Consider the following 25,206-nt stretch of genomic DNA (forward strand, 5'->3'; position numbering starts at 1 on the left):
AAGTTGGCGGCTCTAACACTGCGCCAACAGGACAACCTTTGGTTAAACAATAAAACACATGAGAGGGACACACACACCATTTAGTGAGTATACTGGGAGTTTAGCAATTGCATTAACACAAAGAATGTGGCTCATGCCACAGTCAAATAGAAGCTTAGGTCTAATCAGTAAGTTAGGTGAACATATTAGAGAGGCACATATGATACTACTTCCAGTGGAAATATGTGAACACATAGAATGCATAACCCTACAAAATTAAGTTACGCTGGGCTATCATGACTTGCCAACGTGCCAACGTGTCAGCGGGGGGGGGGGGGCAGAAGGAACTGCACTTTTCGTCAGTTTTGTCCGGCCAGGGTCCATAAAGCAGTGTGCTGTGAAGTGTTCACTGCACACGCAATATCTATTGCTCACTGCTGAAGCTGGCTTTGAAAGAAGGTCCTCTCGCCCGGCATACTGCAGCCATATCCTTGCACTGGGGAAAAAATATTGATTCGCAAAGGAGTCATGCTTTACATATCTTTCTGTCCATTATCTCTGGAAAGTTTAGTAATAATGACATTTGCAGACAGAAGTACCGAGCTCAATGCTATAATTTTAAATATCAAGCCGAAAAGTGCCCGCTTAGTGCAGTTTTAGCTCTTGACAGAATTGTAAAAGTACCGACGACTAAAGCAGCTGGTCAAATCTGGAAGTTCGATAAATAGAGCAGCATTTATAAGGTGTATATCTTCAATGTAACTGTGCTAGATGCTTGCAGTCAATGTGCGTGATGTAATGTGAAAGCTTTTGACGATTTACATCATGGGGCAAAAAACGAGTACGTGTGCACAATGATTAACGCCGTAAGGAAGAGCTAGCTTATGAGGGTAACAAGTGACAGGTCCAAGAAATGAACATAAAAACCACCTGTCATCCCGTGACAGCCAGAAGAACCTAATGCCAGGCTGCCTCTGTGTCCTGCCGTTGTTCCCACACCATTTCACACAGCAGTACTTGCCGTAGCCAACACCTCCCGACGGCATGACCTGACAAAAGAGATTTTTGATCTCGGCTCCTCTCCCTCCTCTTCCGACAAGTCAAATTACATTGCTCATTCCCCAAAGCATTCAGGCACAGTTGTCGCAACAAGAAAATTAAAAAAAAAACTTTTCTAAGGGACGCCTACGCAAAAACAAACAGCGACGCCAAGCCTGCGTATCCACGCCAGAACGCATATTCAAAAGGACAAATGCTATTAATTTAGCTAACATAGCAACGGAGTTACAGCGGTCCTACGCTTTCACTGTTATTTCCCAAGAAATGTCGGAACATAGCAAATATAGTCCGTAAGCTTAACACCACACTGAGAAGCGTGCCCGGCAGAAGCTTTGTTTGCGCAAATGCAAGCAACTCAACAAGCGTGAAATTTTCACAAGTGCAAAGAAGGGAAAAATTTTTACGCCAAATTTCACATCGCGACACATTCCCACGATGCAACAATGTTAACAACGCTCTACCGCACAGTAACAGGTTACAGAATAGCGAGCGTCGTAACGGAATACAAAAAGTTTAACACATTCAAAAGAACAAACTTGGGTCTTACCAAGAAACGGCGACAACGAAGCAGCAGGAGCAGCTGGCAGAAGACAAACCCAGGAGCGATCGCCGTATCAAACCCATTTTATAGAGCTGCAAGCCACAGCTACAGGGATGACGGGGTGCTCGCACGGCGTGAACCACGCCAGCACCACGCCATAAGAATCACGCCATCGTCGATCACGCCATTGCCGTGGCCATAGAGTTTAGTGAGCAGCGCTATGACCATGGCCGAAGGGATGTTGAGCCCCACTGCGAGCCACTGCTAGCCACGTCCACAGCCGCAGCCACATTTTTTTGATGTGCCCTGCCACCTGGCGGAATCGGCGAACCTCCGTAACTCGTCCGCGAAAAGGCTCGAGTGTCCGCTCTTGTCGTACACTAGGTTACTCTATGGTTAAAGTGTTAAAAAGTTAATCAAAGAGTCAAACAATGAGCAAGCACCGACGCACGTGACATTCTAGATAGGACATCCTTGCTTCTACTTGTTCGTAATGAGAATCTGTTTATACGTAAAAAAACAGACCTTTTCTTTGACCAACTTTGGCTGGGTTAAGCCCTTATAAGGAAGTAAAATATGGGCAGAATTGAACATGCTCTCAGGAACGGAGGAAGCCTAAAAACAATGAAGAAGAAACTAGGAATTGGCAAGAATCAGATGTATGCGTTAAGAGACAAAGCCGGCAATATCATTACTAATATGGATGAGATAGTTCAAGTGGCGGAGGCTTTCTATAGAGATTTATACAGTACCAGTGGCACCCTCGATGATAATGGAAAAGAAATTAGTCCAGAGGAATTCGATATCCCAAAGGTAACGCCGGAAGAAGTAAAGAAAGCCTTGGGAGATATGCAAAGGGGGAAGGCAGCTGGGTAGGATCAGGTAACAACAGATTTGTTGAAGGATGGTGGACAGATTGTTCTAGAGAAACTGGCGACCCTGTATACGCAATACCTCATGACCTCCAGCGTACCGGAATCTTGGAAGAACGCTAACATAATCCTAATCCATATGAAAGGGGACGCCAAAGACTTCAAAAATTATAGACCGATCACCTTACTGTCCGTTGCCTACAAACTATTTACTAAGGTAATCGCAAATAGAATCAGGAACACCTTAGACATCTGTCAAGCAAAGGACCAGGCAGGATTCCGTAAAGGCTACTCAACAATAGATCATATTCACACTATCAATCAGGTGATAGAGAAATGTGCGGAATATAACTAACCATTATATATAGCTTTCATTGATTACGAGAAAGCGTTTGATTCTGTCGAAACCTCAGCAGTCATAGAGGCATTAGGGAATCAGGGTGTAGACGAGCCGTATGTAAAAATACTGAAAGATATCTATAGCGGTTCTAAAGCTACCATAGTCCTCCATAAAGAAAGCAACAAAATCCCAATAAAGAAAGGGGTCAGGCAGGGAGATACGATCTCTCCAATGCTATTCACAGCGTGTTTACAGGAGGTATTCAGAGACCTGGATTGGGAGGAATTTGGGATAAAAGTTAATGGAGAATACCTTAGTAAATTGCGATTCGCTGATGATATTGCCTTGCTTAGTAACTGAGGCGACCAATTGCAATGCATCCTCACTGACCTGGAGAGGCAAAGCAGAAGAGTGGGTCTAAAAATAGAGGTAATAAGGATAGTGGGAGTCCGTGGGATGGGCGTCAAACCCCCGGATTGAGGTGTAAATTAGGGTGAGTGAAAGGTAATTTAGCGCCACTACTGCAACATAACCACTACAATTCGTGTTCAGAGTATGCAGTGTTTAATTGTTGGGGCGGATGGTCGTTTTGAAGCATATGATGTTCTGTGTTGTATGGGTTATTGCAATTATTGTGTACACTGCTTGCTTCACCTTGCGGAGCGCTTGTAGCCTCTGCTTTAGGTGCGCATGAGCCATTCATTATCTCACGTGATCGAAAAATTTCTGGCTGAGTAAGTACAGAAATAAATATGCATTGAAAGTAGCATTACTTTCATGTTGATCTAATATTTATGGCTGAGCGTTGATGATCGGCTATAGCTATCTTTATCGCTCCGCATGCTATTCGGTGAACCGCTGCGCTAAGGGCATTGTTACGGTTAGGCAGCTGCTCAGATCATGCGCGTGTGTCTGGAAGCCGGTGTTGAGTCGCTTTTGGATGCTGCTTCTGAAGCACTCATATGACACTGTAACGTTAAAACTAGTTCTGTGTGGACGCAAAGTGCGTTTTACCGCTTGCGGAGACAATCAAAAGGAGTCCGCATAGTCTGCGCGTTTGCCGGAATGAATGACGCCACATTACAAAAGCGTCTTGCACCGTCGTTCTTCTATAAGAACTATTATAGGGCGCGATTTCTTGGTGCTCGACAGCTTAGTGGCGGGAACTGTCATTGGTGTGTTGTTCAAAAGGCTCAAGTGAGAGTTCGCCGGGGTTGTTACTGCTGTTTCTAACGACCAAAGAAAGCATAATCTGGCCTGTTCACATGTCACTAACTTTTTCGTGTAGCATTTTCGCCTATGCGAGTTGAACAGGTCCCTTTGGTATCGGCGAACTCACGAAGTTAGGTGTTAATTATGGTGAATGAAAGGTAATCTAACGGAGCTGTTGTAAAAGCGCCGCTGCATTTGCTGACGAGGGCATGCAGTGCTCTATTGTTGGTTCAGATGCGCGCTTTCAGCTTTATTATTGAAGCTGCGGCGTTCTGTGTTGTATGGGTGATATCAATAAATATGTGCGCTGTCCGTTTAACCTTGCTGAGCCTCTACCTTGCCTCTACCTTAGGTGCGCATGAGCCATTCCTTGTCTCACGTTATCGACAAACTGGTTGGGCAGGCATAGACATGATTACGCATTGAAAATAAATATGCTTTCATGTTGATCCAAAACTATCATTCGTGTGCTGTTCAGAAGGCTCAAATGAGACTCTACGCCAGGGTTGTTACTGCTGCATCTACCAGTAAAAACATCGGTGACATGTGAAAAGGCCAGTAGAATCTGGCCTTTTCACATGTCACCGACTTTGTCGCGTACCATTTTTGCCTATGTCAGCGGAACGCGTGTCTTTGGTGTCAGCGAACTTCAAAGGGTAACTTGTCTAGAAAATGTTAATAGCACTTTGAAGCTCCAAAAGCAAAGTTCGAAGAGCGCATTCCTCTGCAGCGGTAGTTAATTTGATTGGGAATTTTTTATAGGCTTATTAACTACAATGCTGATTTACTCGAAAGTGTTTCCGAAATGTCGACGAAATTTTAATTTTGTCTTTTTTGAACACGAATATTTTAACTGGTATTTGAAATATTCGCAGCAACCTTATCCAACTGCTGACGTTTAATCATCAAGTGGCATTTATAAAGCCATGTTCTGCGTGGTTGTAGTGCGAGGATGGTTTATGTTATCCTACAAACTTGGAGAGGCATCTAAACGAATTAAATTTTACATTAAGTTAAGACCTTCTCGTTAAAAGCACCACTTTACCTCACCCACGTCTTTCAGTTATGCACATTGTTCGTAATAGCTGTCAACGGCACGCGCTCATTATTTGGATCAGTTATTCTGCATAGTTTTCTTATGTTACGTGGGCTAAAGTGATTTTACTAATACGCGGTTTGTTATCACAAGGTTTCTTCATGCTTCTCTAATCATGCGTGTTTAGCTCTAATAACTTATTTTCACGCGAACAATGTATTTGCATTTGTTGGTTCTTTCGTTTGTCCAGTCTGCTCCCTGCAAGATGTCTCATTTACGTGAGTAGCTACTGGAGTGAGAGCCTTCAGGTTCCGAAAACTAAAAATACCTGAGCAGGTTTTTCTTTTGAATGCGACAGCTTTTCTTTGTCTTTCTCTACACAATCTTGATGGGGAGTTTCTTTGGCCTCTATAATATGACCCGGTAGCCGAAGTAGAAATACAAAAATTTATAACGAGAGAGTATCACACGCGGAACTGAATCCGGGTTCTTAGCGTGATCGGTGGGCATCTTTGACTAGCAGCAGACCAACGTTTTTTCCCCTTAACTGCATATCATTAAAAAACTAGTAGTGCTTGACAAGCAATGAGGCTAAGGTACCAACATGCTTAGCACTCAAACAGGCAAGCACCTTCATATAATAAAGATGTGCACTAGAGACTGCGGAGGTCTAACCACATACACAGTACGCACATAACCCACTGTTAAAACGATTTTGCTCATCACCCGGTTTCTGCATGTCTAATGTACGTGCTACATTTACAGAGACCACAAAATTTTTCAGGACTATTCACATTTTTATGGGATTGCCATATGGTGGTCTTCGTAATATTTTAATGCACCCCGCCAACAGCTATGGCCAGCCCACAGTTGGAAGGGACACGTAATACGTGGTAGTAAGGAGGCGATGCCCAAACGAAACCCGTATTTTGATCTTTAGAAACAAACGGAAAGAAATCGAACTATTTAAGAACTGAGTGGTGGACATGTGCTACTATATTCGCCTTCCTCGAGCGAAAAGCATTAGCCGATAGAAAATTAAATGAAACCAACACCATGTGGCGTAGCCAACATTCCAAACATAGTGATTCTTTACTAGAATTCCACAGAGAAGTGGGTGCCCGTAGTAGTTAGAGTTAGTTCGACAGGGACATTTTGAATCCTGGGAACTAATGGTTTTCCGAGATCATCAACGAGCTGCTCGAGTTAGAACTCTCCGTTACTTACACCTACAGCAAGGGCGGTGGGGCTGCATATCTTGTGTTTGCTGGAAGCATGCAGCTTTCGGCAATGTTGAAATGTGCATCAAACTTTCGCATTCAACGTCCGTTGACTGCCATTATTGGCACGAAAACCAATAGATTGAAAGTCGAATAAATGTTTGTGTGTGTGTGTGTGTGAATGCTCTAGCAATAACCTCTAAAATCAATGTTAGGTTGGCGCAGCGACAATTTTTTCGCAGGTTTTCAAGCAAGCGTAAAACATGACATCCAAGAAGATTACCAGTAAACATGAACTGCGAGCTAAAATAAAGCACTGTCGCATAAATGCGGAAACGAAACCTTAAGAACCTGCTTTGCGAAAGGCAGCAGTCACATGTAAACGAATGTCTTTACACAACCGAATAATGTCTAAACATGGATATGCTTTGGGTGGCATCAGCGAGGGCTCTCGTCTTGACGTGATGTCACAATTAACAATGTCAGATGACTTCATGGTACGACAACTGTTTATATTTCTTCGTTATACAAAAGGCCATGATTACCTCCTCAAAGATTGAGTGATCTTAAAATGGCAATGCTAGTCGAGCCGTCAAATTACATCCTGTTACAGATCATGTAGCCACGTGAATGTTCAACTCCGGAAGTACGGGGTAATCTGCTTAGACAAAGATAGAATTATGTTAGTGTAACATTTGAATTAGATTTAGGGATGTCATGCGAAGGCGAACAACGTCGCGGATTAAATTCCTTGCCCCAGTGGTCGCATTACAGTTGAGGGAGAACTGAAAAAACATATGGTTGATTTCTCTTCATGAGTAATTGGTTGTAACACGAAAGGGAAATGTCTAGACTAGGAAGAAAAGAAGGTTTGTTCCACATTCGCAAATACAAGTCCATAAATCTCACATTCTTTTATTATGTGCCCTTCGCTTGAAATGCCAAATAATGACAGCGATTGAGTCTACGAGATGTCATAGTATATCGCCCCGGAAAGTGAGTGCGTAGATGGCGTAATACGTCCTAAAAAAGCTGGTGGTGCTGCGTGTGCTTCCCTCTGCACATGTTCCAGGCTAAGCAGAAGAGCGGAAACGACGTCAGGCAGGGTGGCTCCATCAAGCGCTAAAGTTTGTCAGGGATCGCCTCTTAAGAAGCACCTGGAAAGAGTCAGTAGCGCCATCTCTCGTACATGCCTACCGACTAAAACCACAAGACTCCCAGCTTGACGGGCTCTCGCCTCCGCTGTGCAAACACATGATGTATAGAAAAAAAAGGCAAACAGTACAAGCATATGCGCACAGACAAAAAAGAATATCACAATGCACAATCAGATGACAATTTTCACAAAGACGTACAATAAAAATGAAAATGACATGCATAATATCATGTCGTACATTTCAAACAAAAAGTGCTACCCTTTCGCGTGTAACTGAAGCAAAATGACGCAAATATTTTGGCCGAATGTGTTGGAGATTTAAATTGTAATTTTGTTACAGGTTCAAGAAATATAGAAGGGTGTTTCTGAGCACATGTTGTCCTTAACCTGTTCTGAATGAACGTATGTGCAAAGTATCGGTGTTTGTGGCTGCGTACTTGATATTTATTTTCTGCAGCGATGTCAGTTGTGCAATGAATGAGACGTTGTTCTTGAGCTCTGTAACCTACTTCTCCTATCCCACAAATGAATACGAGGACCTCGAATTCCACGTATGCGCGGTTTTACGAAGGCCTCCTAATTAGCGGACAAATGCGAGGGCCTCGTGTCCCACATCTGCACTGCGGTACAATGCGAGAGCCTTGTATCCTTTGCATGCACTGCCTTACGTTACTATTGGGTTTCGTGTGCCGCACAATTGTATATATATATATATATATATATATATATATATATATATATATATATATATATATATATATATATATATATATATATATATATCTAATGCAGCTCCTGCTGAATGAGCCCGATTGTTACGGGCTCTGATTAATGGATGAATGATTGGAATCAGCTAATTCATCAGAAGCTATGCATCTCCTGATTAATGTTATCTGCTCAATAAAGAACATATTTACATTCTAGGCTTTCTAGAAATGATTCTCTGCATTGGACTTGGGCTGGGAAGATACCTGCCATGGCTTCTTGAACCTAAATTTTTAGAGATGCAAAGTACCTTGGGGAATGTGTACGTGCGTTTAAAGGAATGGGCCATTTTACAATAAGGACTGGTCATTTACAGAAATATTATCACGCGCTGAATACCCGCTATACACTGTATTTACACAACTGCGTGCAGTAAAACCTCGATAATGTGAACAGTCTGCTCTCGCAACGGGCTCTTGTTGTCTATGCACGGCTTCCAGACATGGTGCATCTAATGTACCCATTAGGAGAAATGATGCAGGACAGTGTTCTGTTCGTGTTTGCATGTCGGACGAACGGCTCTTGAGCTCAAGCACGCACTGAAAAGCTTATTATTCAGATGTGTGCAACTTGCAGATAATAGTGTCCACGGCAAAAGAGCACAAGGCAAGATAAATCTTTTGAAGGTTGATTTTTTTCACCAAATGCGATATGAAAGGGTATTTTTGCATGTCTTGATATTCTTCAGATACCGATTTCGAAAAAAAATCCTAAAGTTATTCAGGGCAATTGTAAAGCAACAAACAAATATTTTGCTTTGACGTAGCATAATCTGTCCATAGCGTAATCAAACTGCATAAGTGAGCGCACTCAGGTGAAGTCTATGGTCGTGTGCTCACCAGAAAACGAAAACAGAATAATCCCCTAATCCATCTTATCGGCAACAAAAGGCAATAAAGTGGCGAGTGTCGAAAACAAATCTCAGTGTCCTTCCACTCTGTGAAGAAGGATGACCAGCGATGCTGTGTATGTGGGCCCCTTAATGGCGAACTGCACCTCCACCGTGAGTCGACTCGGCATGAGTGAGTGAGTGAGTGAAGTAACTTTATTTTGGTCCAGAGAAGACGCAGGGGAGACCCCGCGCCACCCGGCTAGTCCCACGTAGGGACCGCCAAGCCCAGCTTGACGGCCCGATCGCGGGCACTCTGGACGGCCAGGGTTTGGTCGTTGAGTTCGGGGCTGCCCAAGAGCGCAGCCCACCTATCCTCGCTGAAGGAGGAGCCGATGGCTTCACACTCCCACAACACATGGTCCAATGTTGCCCTTAGTCCACAGGCAGGGCAGTCCACACTGGGATATCTTTCAGAGTATATGGCATGAAGAACCGCGAGGTTAGGGTATGCACGGGCTTGTAGAAGGCGAAGGGTAACCGCCCGCGCCCTACATAAGGCGGGGTGCGGCAGGGGGAAGACCCGTCGTGGCAGATAGTAGTGCGTGGTGATCTCATTAAACGTAAGCAAGGGTTCCCCGCGGGGCTGGGCGACTGCTGAGGCGGCGCGGTCAGCGAGTCCTCGCGCGGCCTCGTGTGCGCCCTCGTTAGGGTTAGAGGGAGAACCCTCAATCGACCCCAAGTGAGCGGGAAACCAAATGAGAGAATGCGGAGAGATACTTTTGGCGCTTTGGAGAATGCGGAGGGCCTGGGGGGAGACCATACCATTGCACAATCTTTGGGATCGGCCAACGTATGGGGTGTGCTTAACGCCTGCTTCACCTCCGCCGGGCATCGGGCTGGCATTGCACAATCCCCGGGATAGGTCCACGTAAGCTTTTGCTTACCACGCCAACGACATGAAAATTTCCTTGAATGGTAGACGTATACAGCTTCGCCTTAAACTTGGAAAAGCAGGAACGGCAGCATCATTTCTGTCTACTAGTGCCCTCCTGTGAGCTGATGTAGTCGCACTCCTATGAGCAATAAATTAGTGAGTACCAAGCGGTCATCCTTTCAGATATTGGAAACCAGATAGCCATCAGTTTAGCGAGTGCAAGAAGAATGAACTGCCTGCAGGACAAAACCGGAACCGCCGCGCCCACTTATATGCGAGCTATAGCAGACCCGGCGGCAGGAAAAAAATGGAACAAGAACCAAAACAATCAGCAGAACAAAATATTCGTTGTATTCCCAAAGAGTACCAGCACTAGCTGGGCAAAAAGTGATAGCGAATTAGCGTGCTCATTAGGATGCAGCCAGCGTCGTATATATATGGCATCGACCATTTTTACTTTGTTTGCGGGGCCGTATATTCATGTCTATGACCATGAAAGGTTTAAATCGTGGTGTGCAACAGGCGCCTCGTAAAATAGCCAACATGTGAAGTTGATGCTGTCATCACTTCCTGCAACAGTACGTATGGGGTGCCGTCACATCATAATGTGGGGGAAGAAACTTGTATGTATCACAGTTCAGGAGTCCAGTGATTAGGCGGGTAAATATCATAGTTATTGGGCTAAAAATAATTACTCTTGGAGCCAAAACCTACAAGACGCAACAAAAGTGGATCACTGATTAGTTTCAGTGATCCGAAATTCCTCATTTAGAAGTATCGTGTTGTACAAAGTAGCAACAAATATATTTGGCTCATGTTATTTTGGATTATGTTATTGTGTTCGGTTAGTCCTGAAATGTTCCTAGGCACCTATGGCTTCTAAATATAGAGGTTTAGTGCATATAAACATGTTAACAATTACACGCTAACTTAATGTCTCTCGGCGTGTCTGCTAGGCAACACTTAATTTTGAGCAGAGTGATTTATTCCCCTCCTCAGGGGCAGAACATCTCGAGAGATATGCATAAAGTGCATTTGGAACAACAACCACTTCAGTGTAAAACATGTGTTGTTAAACATTATACAAGCAAACCTGAAACAATGTGATTGATATTGCTCACAGCTTCCAATCTATGCAGGCTCAATGCGGCCTTCTGAACGGTATTGCTGTCGTTCAGGGAGTACCGACAAAGAGCTCCTGTGATGCCACCTCCGTTGGATCCTGTGTGTTCGATGGGAATTATCTGAACTCGCGCAAGATGTGACGGCCGGTCTTCGTCATCGTCAGTCGTATCATCGGCGCTCTCTCCTGAGCCTCAGCGATCTCTTCGAGGGTATTGTGCCCCCCGAGCTCGAGGAGTCGATACGTCGGCGTCGTGATTGGGAGCCCAAGGGCGCGCTTCACTACCTTTCGGATGAGTGTATTGAGCTTGTCACGCTCCGATTGTTTCCACTTATGCATTGCTGCGACGTAGGTGAAGTGACACAGGACGACCGCGTGTACGAGACGCCGCAGATTGTCTTCTTTAAGGCCGTGGTGATGGTTGGTCGCCCTGCGTACAAGTCGTATTGTGTTGTCCGTCTTTGTCGTCAGCTTGTGGACCGTTCGGATGCTTGATCCGCCCACTTCGATAATCATTCCCAGTACTCGGATGCAGTCGACCCTGGGGATTGGGTGACCGTCTTTGGTGCGGACATTGATGTTGCGCTCGGTCGGTGGTTTCCATCCCTTAGGCCTTTTGCCTTGTCGTTTTGGGCTTTACAACAACAGCTCTGATTTAGCGGAGGAGCACTTGAGGCCCGTGTGGTCGAAGTACCATTCGGCAGTTTCGACTGCCTCCTGCAGAGCGGATTCGATAAAGCCGTCCGACCCCGCGGAGCACCAGATGGTGATGTCGTCCGCGTATACCGTATGGTTGTGGCCTTGTATCTTCGGCAGGCATTCGGAGAGCTCAATCATCACCAGGTTGAACAGCGTGGGCGAGAGGACGGATCTTTGGGGGGTGCCACGCTGTCCGAGCTCGACTTCTTCCGACGTGAGGTCTCCGGCAATTTCTATTTGTGTCATAAAAACTAAGCTGCAGGGGATATAAGGAGTAAATATTAAAGTTAAATTGACACAACTTAACAATATTTGCTCATATGTATTTACACAATGTATCATCATTTTATAAAGCAGCGTTGTCATCTATGGAACAATTTGGCAAGCAAAGGCGTAACTCCGTGGTCATCGAAAGTTTTGTGTTAATGTACACGTTGTCAGAATTCAGCTCACGCTTTCTGTCATAAGTTGCAAGCGCAGCTCTCTTGCAATGGCTTCCATTGTAATGGTTCCCATCTATAAACCCTTCAGGTTGTCACTCTCTAATGCTGTCTCCACGTCGAATCACTGTAGTTTTACATGCTCTGACTATGTCTATAGAATTTTCTTTATTCAGCAGATTTATCACAACTGATATACCTACATCCACTGAACACATTGCTAGCTCAATATGTCTCCTTCCAAAAACAAGTGCAGACAAACAATGATGCAACAATCCACTTTTGGAATATTTTTACTGGAGAGAACCTTACTTTGTAATTAAACTTCGCATAGAATTTTACTTCACACTGTTAACTTTACCTGTAAGCTTGCTGTGCGATTTAAGGAAGAGCTTTGGTTGTGTAAATATTTCTCAAACACAGCAATTCAAATGATCCTGTAGAGTTATAATGCACAATGTATGCAGGAAAAGTTCTACCATGCAGATATGCACTTAAGTTCTGAGAAGACAGGAACAAGTTTGCTTTAGGGTAGCTACTTGGTTCTGCTGGTTACAAATCATCAACTCGGGACCAGAGACGGCCATGCAGTTGCGCTTACAAGGTATGCATGGATTTACTATTAAGGCACGAAGAATAGGCACGAAGATACCAGGCAAATGTCGTTCTATACGTTGCACGTATTGTTCTTTACGAGCCACCTATAAATGAATGGGGGGCACATATGCTTCAATACGTGGCACATATTTAACGGATACGTGCCACATATAAAGGACACGTTACTCGTAACAATGTATGCGTGGTTCGTAAGAATGTATAGATAGCAGGTATAATTTCATACTACATTTTTCAATAGGGAGCGTACGGAAACTCTTGGGGGTCCCGACTAGCTTTTCTGAAGACGAAACATTAATTGATTTGCCTCTCTCTTGATTACCGTCGTCTCAAAAGCATACCTCACTAAGATGATTACCCTTCGTCGAAAATTGATGACGTACTTGGCTACCTCCATCTCCTGGCCTTTTTAACTTGCCGACTGATGTAGTGGCTATGAGTTCGTCCGCACAGTGGCAGATGACCAACGTAACACAGTCTAAAAAAGACCAGCCAAGAGGGCCACTCTAAACTTTGAGTCATTCCTTGAGTGAGTGCGCGAGCAATGGATAATCATTGATCATGTGGGAAACTGTACATGTTTGCAGTCTTCTACGTCTATCTTTCACGCTGACACGCTTCTGCACAAAACGCTGCATTCGTGTCCTACCAAGATGCCCAGACAGCAGCCGTAGTGAGCTTCATTTTTCATACATCGTGATCCTTACGGCATGTCTGCGCTCGTGTGTTTCAGCCTCTCCTTCGTCAGTGTCTTGAGCGCAAAAAGCGGCCTCCATGTCCTACCAACATGTTAGTGTAATGTGGGAATGGTTATCTGCCCCTCCTCAAATGCACTTTTTTATTCATAATTGAACCAGGGGCAGTAAATTGGGGTTTCTTCTTCGATTTACCACCCCGAGATTTTACTGCATGGTGTTTGATGGTAGGTATTGTATTTGTATTGTTTTAAAAAAAAACGCATCTCAATCGTTCGTACTTATACTACACTTATATTAACGCCGTCGGTGTAATACAGACAATAAACATCTGCACGACCTATTTAAGCATCTCTGGTTTCAAGCCTTTCTAACCGCATTAACACGTTCACTCTGACACAACAATGTAGCTATTGACTCTGTTCTGCGAATATGATGCTTTCAGGCAAAGTTAGTTTCCCATTGATGACAACTTTTGCCACGTCTTCTGTAGCAGTGACAGCCTCCGTGTTCGAGAAACAGTGCAGATACCACTTATTTTTGGTTCGACGCTATGACGTTGTGGCTTTGGCGTTGCCCTGCTAAGCCTGAGCGTGCGAGCTGGAATCCCGGCGGCGACAGCCGTATTTCGACAGAAACGAAATGCAAGAATGCCCACGTACCGTGCATTGGGCGCACGTCAGAGAACCGCATTTTGTCAAGCTAATCCGGAGTTATCTGCTACGGGGATCCTCTTAAACATATCGTGGATTTTGCACGTAAAAGTGCAGGATTTCTTTTACAAATTTATTGCTGTTCGCCAGCAATGATTTCCGAAATGCTATACAGATATCAATCAAGCTGGCATCTTGAGATATAAGGAGGAGGCCAAAGCTTCCTATGTGCTTACGTGCATGTGTCATTGTACTGTTCTAAGGGTCACATACTTCTAATTCGCATAACATAGACAAAGTCGCATACATTCCTTAGGCGGTATGTGACGAACGCACTTCTATCTGCGCATTTTGTTGGGGATACGTAGCTTACATGTCATTCGTATCTGTGTTTTCATTTTGTTCGCAGCAAGAATTGGGCATTGAACTATGGTGAGAAAGGCTTTGAATGCCAATACACTGCTTGGCGTTTAGGAATTATCACATGCCTAAACAATCACCTTCATTTCCGTTTGGGACAGAGATATTGGTTTCGGATAATTGCATTATGATTCCATTTGACTAGTCAGCTGTCCCTCAGTAAAATTTGCCCTTTAGGTACGCAGTCGTGGAACTGGGACACTTGCGCAATAAAACGAAATAAGTCGGACATAAAGTATAGTGAATGAGAACTGCGCGGATGCCAGTTCTGATGGTTTCAGGCGTGTGAAATTTGTTGGTTCAGGTAACTGTTTACAATATTTTTCTGACCCCGCATAGGAGTAAAAACACCTCATTTTCACATAACACTGGCGGATATCACGATAAATAACTAAAAGAACATTTACAAGATAAAAATTGTATATCTTCCTGGCCTGTATTTATTTTTCTGAAATGCTACTTTTTCCAAAGAGGATTACGTGCAGCCGGTGGCACTATCTGTATACAGTATCAAGACAGCAAGTTGGGCCGGTTGGTTAGGATTCATAGTTTGGTTCGGTAGAGCGCAACGCATTTACACGGACAACAGAAGGTATAAAATGACGACACGGCGCTCTCAGCTGAAGTTTTTATTGAAGATATGTCTAACGTATACATAGATGCCTGTTGATAACCATGACAAGCACGATACAGAGAGATGTACATCCCGGCAACTGTGACCAGCTGACGCATTATCAAAATTGCCATAGGTAACGCAGTTCCTTGTCATTAAGAGGGATAGATGGTTCGCTGATACACGCCTTGTCCCTGATCTTTATATTGTAAGCTTCAGCGATTCCTCTAGTCAATTTCTTCGCGTGTTTATAAATTGCATTATTTTTTTTTTATATAGGGGCGACAACCGCACGACTTGCAATGTTCCGGGAGATGAAGTGACGCAACCGCTCGAAGACATAGTTCATGGTCCCTAAATCGAGCATTCACACAGCGCTTCGTTTGTCGAACATACTCTCTACCACAAGATAATGAAATGGCATACACAATCTGCTTAGCGTAAGTGATGTACCCATTCACATATTTGAGAGTGCACTTTATGTTTACTTGCTTATCCTTTATCCGATTATCAACTAACGGGCATAAGCAACGTAACTTATGTTTTCCAGGAAAACGCCTGTCAATATTGTACCTTGAACCAGTGTTCTTAAGCCAATGCGTGAACTTGCGCACATGCGGCACTACTGCGTTTTCATTTTTTTTCGTCGAATTTAGCTTTATTACCTTGGTCATTTATGCTCTTGACGCCATGAACCATACTGTCACTTGCAGAAGAAATATTCACTTCCGGGGTAACCAGCGTCCAGTAACCGATTTACCTGATCAGAAAATGCAGCCTTCGACGTAAGAAAACACAAATTATTTAATGCAGCAGTTAGGATAGCCTTCGTTATAGCCCGCTTCACAACTTACAATGACCGGATTTCAAAATGGACAGTTCAAAATGGGCTTAACCGACCTACGATCATATTTCCAGCTTACATTACATTTACTAAAGGTTAATCTCAGGTTTAGAAACTGCAGTTGATGATCGTTAGGTACATCGAAAGAAAAATCGAGGCCCATACAGGGCTGCCTGAATACCGTCAAAATTTCATCGACAACCTCGGGGTGAATGTCACTTGTAGAAAATTTAACGAAGCCATCAACATAGCGAACACCTTACGAAGTGGCAACAATGCATATGTTAGACATATATTCAATAAAATATCAGTTCAGAGTCAGTGCCGTGTCGTCGTTTTACACCTTCTTTTGACCGTGTCCTTCTTCTGACCTTCTTCATTTGGGAACCGAACCCACAACCTTTGCGAAGGTTGTGGGTTCGGTTCCCACCTGGGGCAAGTTGTTTTTTCTTCCACTTTAATTTCCCTTAATTCATCGTTTCTTTAATTCATTTATTAGGCTCAAGTAATGTCCCCTGTGTCGTCCTTGGTGTCAGTGTTTGTTGGCTTCTTATGATATGACTAATAAAAATCGGGCCCCTCGGTTAACCTCCTTTCTTCTCATCTAAAATATTGCTAGTTCTTTTCATTTCATTTGTGCCGTCCGCAGAAGCTATTTTCCTGGTTCGGACAATTATTATCGATTGTTACAGTTCATATTTGGCAAAGAATTTATATATTCATTCTTAAATACAGCTTCAGCTCTCGTTCTCAAGTATACGAACGAGTGAAAAGTTCAGGAAACTCCACCCAGTTGAAAAACACAACAGAATGTTTTAGTCTGTCGTATTTTGGGACGCTTTGTTTCTGACGTTTGTTGTCTGTGGCTATCTTTGTCGCTGTGCGTGCTATTCGGTCATCAGCTGCCCTCAGAGTATTGTTACGATTAGGCAGATGCTCACATCTTGCGCATGGGCGAGCATACAGGTGCTGAGTCGCTTACGGATCCTGCTTCTGATTTAAGTGCTCATATGACATAGTGACGCCAATACTAAATCCGTGTGCGCGCAAAGTGCGTTTTACCAGTGGCAGAGATAATAAAAAAAGTGAGAATATTCTGCACGTTCGCTGGAATCAATAAAGTCTTATCACGGAAGCTTCTTGCACCGTCTCTGTTCTATAAGCGCTAATATGGAGCGTGATTTCGCGATGTTTCACAGCTGCGTGGCAGCAGCGGTAATTCGTGTGCTGCTCTCAAGGCTCAAATGAGACTCTGCGCCGATGTTTCGAGTGCTGCTTCTACAGACTAAAAAAGTTCAATATGGTCGTTTCAAATGTCACTGAATTTTTCGTGTAGCTTTTCGCCTATGCGAGGTCGTCAACACGTCTTCGTGGTGTCGGCGACCTTCAAAGTGCAACTTGTCTAGGAATTGACTACAGTACTTTCGAGCTCCGAAACCAGCCTTTGAAGAGTGTATTACTGCTCAGAGACAGCAGTATTTATTGGTAAATTCGCTTCGCCTATTAACTACTGCTCTTACTTACCAGAAAGCATTCCCGTATTATCGGCGAAATTCTAATTTTGTCTTTGAAGCTGAACACTTTCACTGGATTTTAAAATATGAGCAGCAACTTTATGGAACTGCTGACTTTTATTCTTATAGAGGAATTTATATTCCGAGGCTCTGCGCGGTTGTAGTGCGAGAAAGGCCTGTCAGCCTACGAACTCAGAAGCATCTAAACAAATAAAATTTTAAATTATGTTAACGACACCTTAGTCACCTTTACCACTTAAACCCACCCACGTCGTCAAGGTGTGCGCGCTATTGGTAATGGCTGTCCACGGCACACACTAAGTATTTGTGTCAGCTCTTTCGCATAGTTATTCGTGTTACGTGCGGTACAGTGAGTATACCAATACGCCATTCGTTAACACATCTTTTGTTGCCAATCTACCAGATGTCATATTATATCCCACGGGAAGGTGAGTGCGTAGGTGGCGTAACTACATCGCAAGAAATCTGGTTGTACTGAGTATGTTTCCCTCTGCGCATGTTCCAAGCTAAGGAGATGCGCGGAAACGACGTCAGCCAGGGTGGCTCCCATGAGCGTTGAAGATTGTCATAGATCACCTTACAAGGAGCGGCCTGGAATGAGTCAATAACGCCATATCTCGTACCTTCCTAAGGAGTAAAACTACAAGACATTTTCAACAACATCAATCTTCACTATCTTAATAGATTTCCAGGCTGCTGCCTTAGTTTTCTACGGTACACCTATGCTGTGAAACTCATCAGACATAAATGTCATTTCCTTAATTAAAGTACGCAATTATAATTTTTGTATGCCTACTTTTCGAAGCATAAAGGAGGAACAAAATGACAAATTAGCGTCGCCTCACAGATTTCGGTGACAACTGCGTAACATACGAACACGGGTTAAAAAGAAACTAGGGTATCGTGTTTTCCCAACGCCTTGCAGAACAACGCACAGGAACAATTTTGGCAGTCTTAAATTACGGTGTCCTCCCAAGAGCAATGGTCAAAAGCTCATTTTAAAATAATTTTTAAGACCCGTGTTTCATTATGCTGTTTAAACACCTAAATGCAATATGAAGTGTGCAAGGCACCGGATTCACATGAGCAAAAATTTTGCTTCGGTGTGTGAACCTTCGCTTCATAGTACGCTTACCTTAAATCAAATGAGCGGAAATGCCTACCTACTCAATGACTTCTATATCGAATGAACGCTTCCTTGAAATGTAACCTGTGTCTATCTTTATGCGTATTAAATTTTTCGTACCAAGATCTTCGTGAAACAAAAAAAACAAAGAAACCTTCTCTGTCTTAAGAGGATTATTCAGCTCGTGCCCAACATCGATGATGTTTATTCAAATATATGGAAAGCACGGAAATGCTTTTCGGAAATAAACCCGGAAATTTCTAGCATTATAGTTACAAAGGTCTATTCTACTGACTTTCGAAATCAGAAGGTTTCTTGAGTGCTTGAATTCTTCCTACTGCTATTTTTTATCTAATTGTAACCTTAAAGTAGATGGAAAGTTGAAGTTTTCAAATTTATCCCTCTACACAAAATCAGATACATCCATTCTGAAAACTCAATGCCTTAGAGCATCTAGAGCTGACAAATTTATTATATATGTTTACAGTTCACGTGAATTTCAAGCAATGTTTACAAGGAGTTTAAAAAGAGTTATGCTCACACAAGAACGACCATTGGAGGGTGGTGTAAAATGCTTGAATTGTATCCGCTTTAGATCAACTATTACATGCAATTTGCACAATTGTAATATAAGTTTTCATTCGTGGTTTACAAAGTTGTGAACTAGATTGTTGTGATTTCTCAATATTGCCTATTTTAGACAATTTTTATAAACATCAATGGCTTAAATCGAAGGCTCGCTTTCAAGTCACTACATTTTACCTGTTTCTATTAAATAAAACAAATTTCACAAAATGTTGCGGAATGGTTGCAGAGAAAAGCGATTTCTCCGTTCGTATGCATTCAAATAGGAGCCCTGGAGCGAAAGGTTTTATTAAAACGAAAACATTTCTTGTTCCGAATGTTAACTTCCTTAGAGACTTAACAGTTGCGACCATTATTCGTGGCTTGCCACTGTTAGCACTCAATCGTATGCAGGTAGAACTTATTTGTGTGTTCCTTACACAACCGATGTTTCTGTTGATGGTGGGTATTTGTAACACCTGAGTTTTCTCCTTATTATTTAGAACAGTCTTTTTACGCTTTCATTTAAACCATGACACTTCCAGGTTCAAAACTGGCTCTAATTTTACCCACCCCCGTATATTTTAGGTTACACAAACTTGAACGTCAGTCTTAAGTTTCAGAAAATGATTTTAATGCTGTAGACGTATGTACATGCTCTAATGCAGCGGGAATGGGAGCATTTTGTGTCCCAATTTGTGAGAAGTAGAGAAATGGCCGCCAAATCAAGCCGACATTTCCAGCGAGACGTACAACTATGCTCGTCTAGGCGATATGCGTGATGAACAGTCAGAATACGACCATACTAACATTTCTACGCCGAAATAAAGAAATAGAAGGTCAGAAAAGACGTCTGCGGGTTCCGATGAATTTGTTTTTCGTGGGCAAGGCAGGGCGTAGCATACATTAACCCCAGTAGATGTCAGGTGCAATAACGGTAAATACAAAAAAGAAGGGTTCATATGTGTGTGTGTGTGTGTGTGTTGTGTGTGTGTGTGTGTGTGTGTGTGTGCGTGTGCGAGTGCGTGTGCGTGTGTGTGTGTGTGCAGACTAAATTTAAGGCTCTGCATTTTCGTCAAATACAAATTGCCTTACAAGAGTTAAAATTTGCAGTCATGCAAACAGAAGTATGCCTTGTGCTTCCGTTGTTCTTCGCTCTTGCCTTCGGTGAGTAACTGTGCTGCGCTGTGATCTTTGCATTCTATTTAAATCTTACACACTTACCTGCTCCAACTGTCCTGAAATACTAGTTTTTGCTGTGATACACCTACTAGAACACACTTTCTTAAGTTTCTGATATGCCACAGAATGCAAACATATCATTTGGAAAGTTCATGCCTAGATGTACTGCCTTCGCACAGCAAGTGCGAACTTGATTGAAAATGCGGAAATCAAAATCACAGAGATCACTTGCTGTTGCAGTAGAATGAAGGTTGAAATAACTTCTTTGCCTGTATTTGCCAGAAATCAATCACGACTGTGTTCGTAATGATTTCAATCAGCCGGCCTTCTCACTAATGAAGATACCACCTGTAATTGGTTTGTTTCTCTTAATAAACATATTGTTCTTTAGTGGAGGAAGCATACTATATTTTTATTGGGAAAGCTGAAACATTTTCGTAGACTTTTAGCTATAAAGCGCCGCTGTGAGTTAACTGAATCATCAGGAAAGTACACCAAGCTCGAGACAAAGTTTCAGTGGCACTTCTGGGAACCCAATATTGCCAGACGAGTTTCGTCCACTATGTTGGGCGCCATTATGATGTTAACGCTGTGATCAAAAACATTCTTAGAGTATAAAATAATTCTTGAAAGGTTTATTACTTTCAACAAACAAGATGCTTTCGCACACATTTTTAAGAATTATCTTTGCGAGGGCCAAACCATCCAAAAGGTTTGACGACGCTAGTAAGAAACTGGCCAGGTACAAGAGGGCGTCATTTGTTTCGATGACTGACAACCACACTAGTGCGTTTGGGCAAATTTTTTGTTGTGTTTTGTTGATTTTATGTCTTACGTACACAGATGGGAACGGAATAGCTTTCGTTCGGCAATCACTTCTCTAATTTTGATTATTCTTGTTGCATTTGACAGGGGAAAGTAGAATGAGGTTTTTCTTGAAAGTTTATTCGAAAATATTTACACAAATACAAACAAAGAAAGATCGTATTGTCAGAATGATAACTCATATATTTAAATGTAAATATAGCATGTTCATAAAAGAAGTTTTACAAATACATAAATGACACCTATTAACACCACTAAAGTGTACAGAACTAATGTAATCTAAATCGCTCGGAAATGTGCCACTAATCTATGATTACAGCTTTATTAACGCGCTCACACTCATGGCATGAATTTCACATAAGCCACGCATTGGTACAGAACAATTGTCCGCTTAATATTTTCTACTGGCTTCAATTCAAAACTGCGGCTCATGTTTTTGGCGTCGACTTGGGAAGTAGAACAAGATGGATCAACGGGCTAAATTTTTTTACTACTGTGGGAAGAATTGAGAAATTATGAAGCTAGATGAGGTATAAAAGAAGCTCAATGATATATTTATTAATGAATAGTAAAATTCAGGCAATGTAAAGCGAATGTGCACCAAAAAATAACATGCCGGAGGCGAGAACTTAACCCCAACATCTGCACAAGACGTGTGGTGCTTCGCTTGTTAAAATACACCTGCGCGAACTCTCCGACATCTTTTGTGATCAGATGTGTACAAGGTTGTGCTGGGGCATGTTCGCAAGTGCCACTCAAGGGAAAGGCGTTGTTTAATTTCGGCATTATGGGTTATTGACCCCACCACAGAACTATGCGACATTCCGCTCTGGGACGCTTGCGACGAATAAAGATATTGAAGCGCAATATAATATTTTTAACAAATCCGGTGCCGAGTAGAACTCACCAGGGACACCAAGCAAGCTCTGAAGTAGCAGGCCACCAAAAACTCGGGATGTTCCTAGTTGAGTCGAGCAGAGTCCCAGTTCTTACTAAATGAAAGTGCTATAAAACCTAAAGAGATTCAGCTTAGTCAAAGCATGGTAACAAGCAGATGGGTGGATGTCCAGTGAAATCAGCGGGGAGCTCCCTGGGAGGCCTGTCGAGGTAGGCTCGTCTTAGGTGGTCTAAGGAGACAATCTCTTCACCGCCATACTATAGAATATTGGCGGACTACGGCGTCTTGTGCAGGACACGGTACGGTTCATCGTATGAGGGTGTATGAGGCGCGTTTACAGCGTCTTCTCTAGTGCCAAGCAGGCGGTTGAGGGGAGTGAAAAGAACACAGTCAAACTTCTGGCCGAGATCTGTTCTAACAATGCTAGGGAAGCCGAAACGGGAAACCCATGCTGCCACAACGACTTTGGCAGCCGCTTCCGCAGTTGGCACAATTTCGAGCCATTGGCTCAATCATTGATCGAATGCAGGTGGGAATTTTCTATCCAAATGAAGATCAAATTCGTCAAAGCGGCAGCCAGGTGGCGAGAAAGACTGCGTGGGAGTCTTCGTGCGGTGGGACAATTGGCGGTCTAACAGGTCAGGCATGAGTGGGCCCACTGGCGGACATCGGTGCTAAACCTCGGCCAGTTGTACCGCTATGTAACGAAACTCTGCGTGGTTTTGATGCTGGGATGGCAGGTGTTGTGAATTTATTGGAGAACCACACGACGAAAGGCCGCCGGAGTGAAGGCGCGAGGTGCAGCCGCTAAAATGTCGCACTAGAGTGAACGACAAACAAACGAGCGGCAAAAGAGCTGCATAAGGAAGCAAATGGTGTCTTTACGCAGTTCTTGCAACTCAGGGTTTTTCATCTACGCCCTCACTTGGCGTGACCAGTTTGCATCAGATGTAGAAATGCCGAGGGAGGCGATGGCGTGCATGTGCGTCAGCTGCCGCGTTATCGGCGCCTCTGATACGGCGGATATCTGTTGTGAACGGTAACCGGGAGTTGAAAATTATGCTTTATGATTTTGTCTAAGTTAGGCACTCGGAGGCACGCGAAGACCGCTTCTGCAAGCAAGTCATGTGGCTAAGGAAACACAAAGTGAGATCATAATTATTGCTTTCAGCAGCCGAATTACGCAAAATTTATTAGACAACAATTTGTTGACTGTAGTAATTGTTTATGTTTGTATTCAAAATTTAAAGGCAGTCGTGTTTTTACACAGTTTCTCTTGGAATAATTCTTCTGGCATTTCTGTGCTCCGAGAAATAGGACCCGAAATTTTAATTGTTCGCATGCTTGCGCATGCAAAAGAGTGAAGATAGACGCAAAGCTCCTCCCTCATCTGGCGCGGCTGCAGCGTGCGGTGTTTAGTCTGACAACAGGGCGCAGGCATAGGCAAAGATTGTAATTTCTCCTTCCCCTCTCGGCTGGCGAAGTCAACATATGACAGCGCAGTCTGCCGTACAATTGTTGCTCAAGATCAACAGTCACTTTATTTGCGCAGCCCACGCAAGGACCATCGTCTTTTGCATGCGTAATCATGCGAATGAGAATTTAAATTTGGAGTAGGATATCTCGGAGCACAGACACGCTAGAGGAATTCTTCCAACTGATACTGCCTAGAAACACAACTGCCTCTAACTTCTCCATACAAACATACCAACTTAGTGCAGTGGACAAAAAGTTAATGACAAATTCAATTTTATTTATTTAGGATGCGGACTGCGATAATTATCATCGCACTTTGTGTCTCCCTGGCCACATAACTTATTTGCACAGGGGGTCTTCGCGTGCCTCCCAGTGCCTAATTATAAGAAAACCATACGGCTTTGTTTTGAAAGCCCTCGCACGAAGTTCACGTGCGAAGTATTTGGAAGAGTTCGTACGTAAGACATACACGATAGGCTTAAGATCGGTTAGAACGTAAAAAGTATGGCCCTCCAAAAAGTGCCGGAAGTTCTTGATGATAAAAGTAGATGGTGAGCAGCTCACGGCCAAAAGCGCTATATTGAGTCACGGCCGGTTGGAGCTTCCGAGAGAAGAAACCAAGTGGGCGCCACTCAGAGCCGATTCCTGGCGGAAAAAATAATGGATATTGGATATTAAAGCATTGTATATAGGATATTAGAATATTGGATATTAGAACAACGCCCGTGGCAACCCTATATGCATCTACCAGGAAGCGAGCAGGCACGTTAGTCCTCGGGTGAATGAGCTGTGTCCGATCTGCGACGGCTGGTTTAGCAGCTCTAAAAAGAGCTTGACGTTCGGAAGACCGAGGTATCTAACGAGGCGCCCTTGGTTGCACGAAGTTCAGCACAGTGTGGAATAAAACGTCGGGAGAAATTTACTAGGCCCAGGAACTCACGCAGCTGGAATTAAGTAGTCGATGCTCCAGTGTTTAACGGCCTGGACTCGAGAGGGCAACGCCCAAATTCCCAGTGCTGATATGTGGTGGCCAAGTAACTCAAGCTCGGACGACACAAAGAAGCATTTGTGAGGGTTGGCAACCAGGCCAAATTGTTGAAGGCGTTGAAAGAGTTCTCGTTGTTGGTGCTCATAGTGTTGTGGAGCGGGACACTTAACGAGGATATCGGCAACGTCGGCGAATAAAGCAGTGAGACAACGTATTACCTCGGCGATGAATTACCTCGGCCCACACTTATCGGGCGATTAGTTTTGCCAGAATTTTGGCGTGCCTTATGTAACTAGACTGTTCCTAATTCGGCCTGGAATCTAAGTAGCTTTCATCTCCAAGGAAAGGTGCGGGGACCCTTGTGTGCCAAGTACTGGTGCTGAGTACAATAGGGACATTAACTCAAGACAATCAACAATTTCTTAAAGCGCTCATTGTTAACCACTTTGACATTTTGTCTTTGCCGGCACTACTTTGCTAACTTTATGCAACTGACTCAGCCATCCGACAAAATAAGGGTTGTTGCGTGTTTTCGCGCATTCAGCGCGCGCGACACAAACATTG

The 25,206-nt window shown here is 43.5% G+C and overlaps 1 protein-coding gene across 1 annotated transcript in view; it reads left to right on the plus strand.

Annotated features, from left to right (window-relative positions):
* The first annotated feature begins 20,374 nt into the window (after positions 1-20,374).
* LOC142586940 (uncharacterized) overlaps positions 20,375-25,206 on the plus strand; it is a 65,617-nt gene continuing 60,785 nt past the window's right edge. Inside the window, exon 1 of the mRNA XM_075697815.1 lies at positions 20,375-20,440. Coding sequence (XP_075553930.1) covers positions 20,389-20,440 — 52 coding nt within the window. The 5' untranslated portion in view covers positions 20,375-20,388. The remainder of the gene's footprint in view (positions 20,441-25,206) is intronic.

This window comes from Dermacentor variabilis, chromosome 7 (assembly GCF_050947875.1).
Source record: "Dermacentor variabilis isolate Ectoservices chromosome 7, ASM5094787v1, whole genome shotgun sequence".
Taxonomy (NCBI): Eukaryota; Metazoa; Arthropoda; class Arachnida; order Ixodida; family Ixodidae; genus Dermacentor; species Dermacentor variabilis.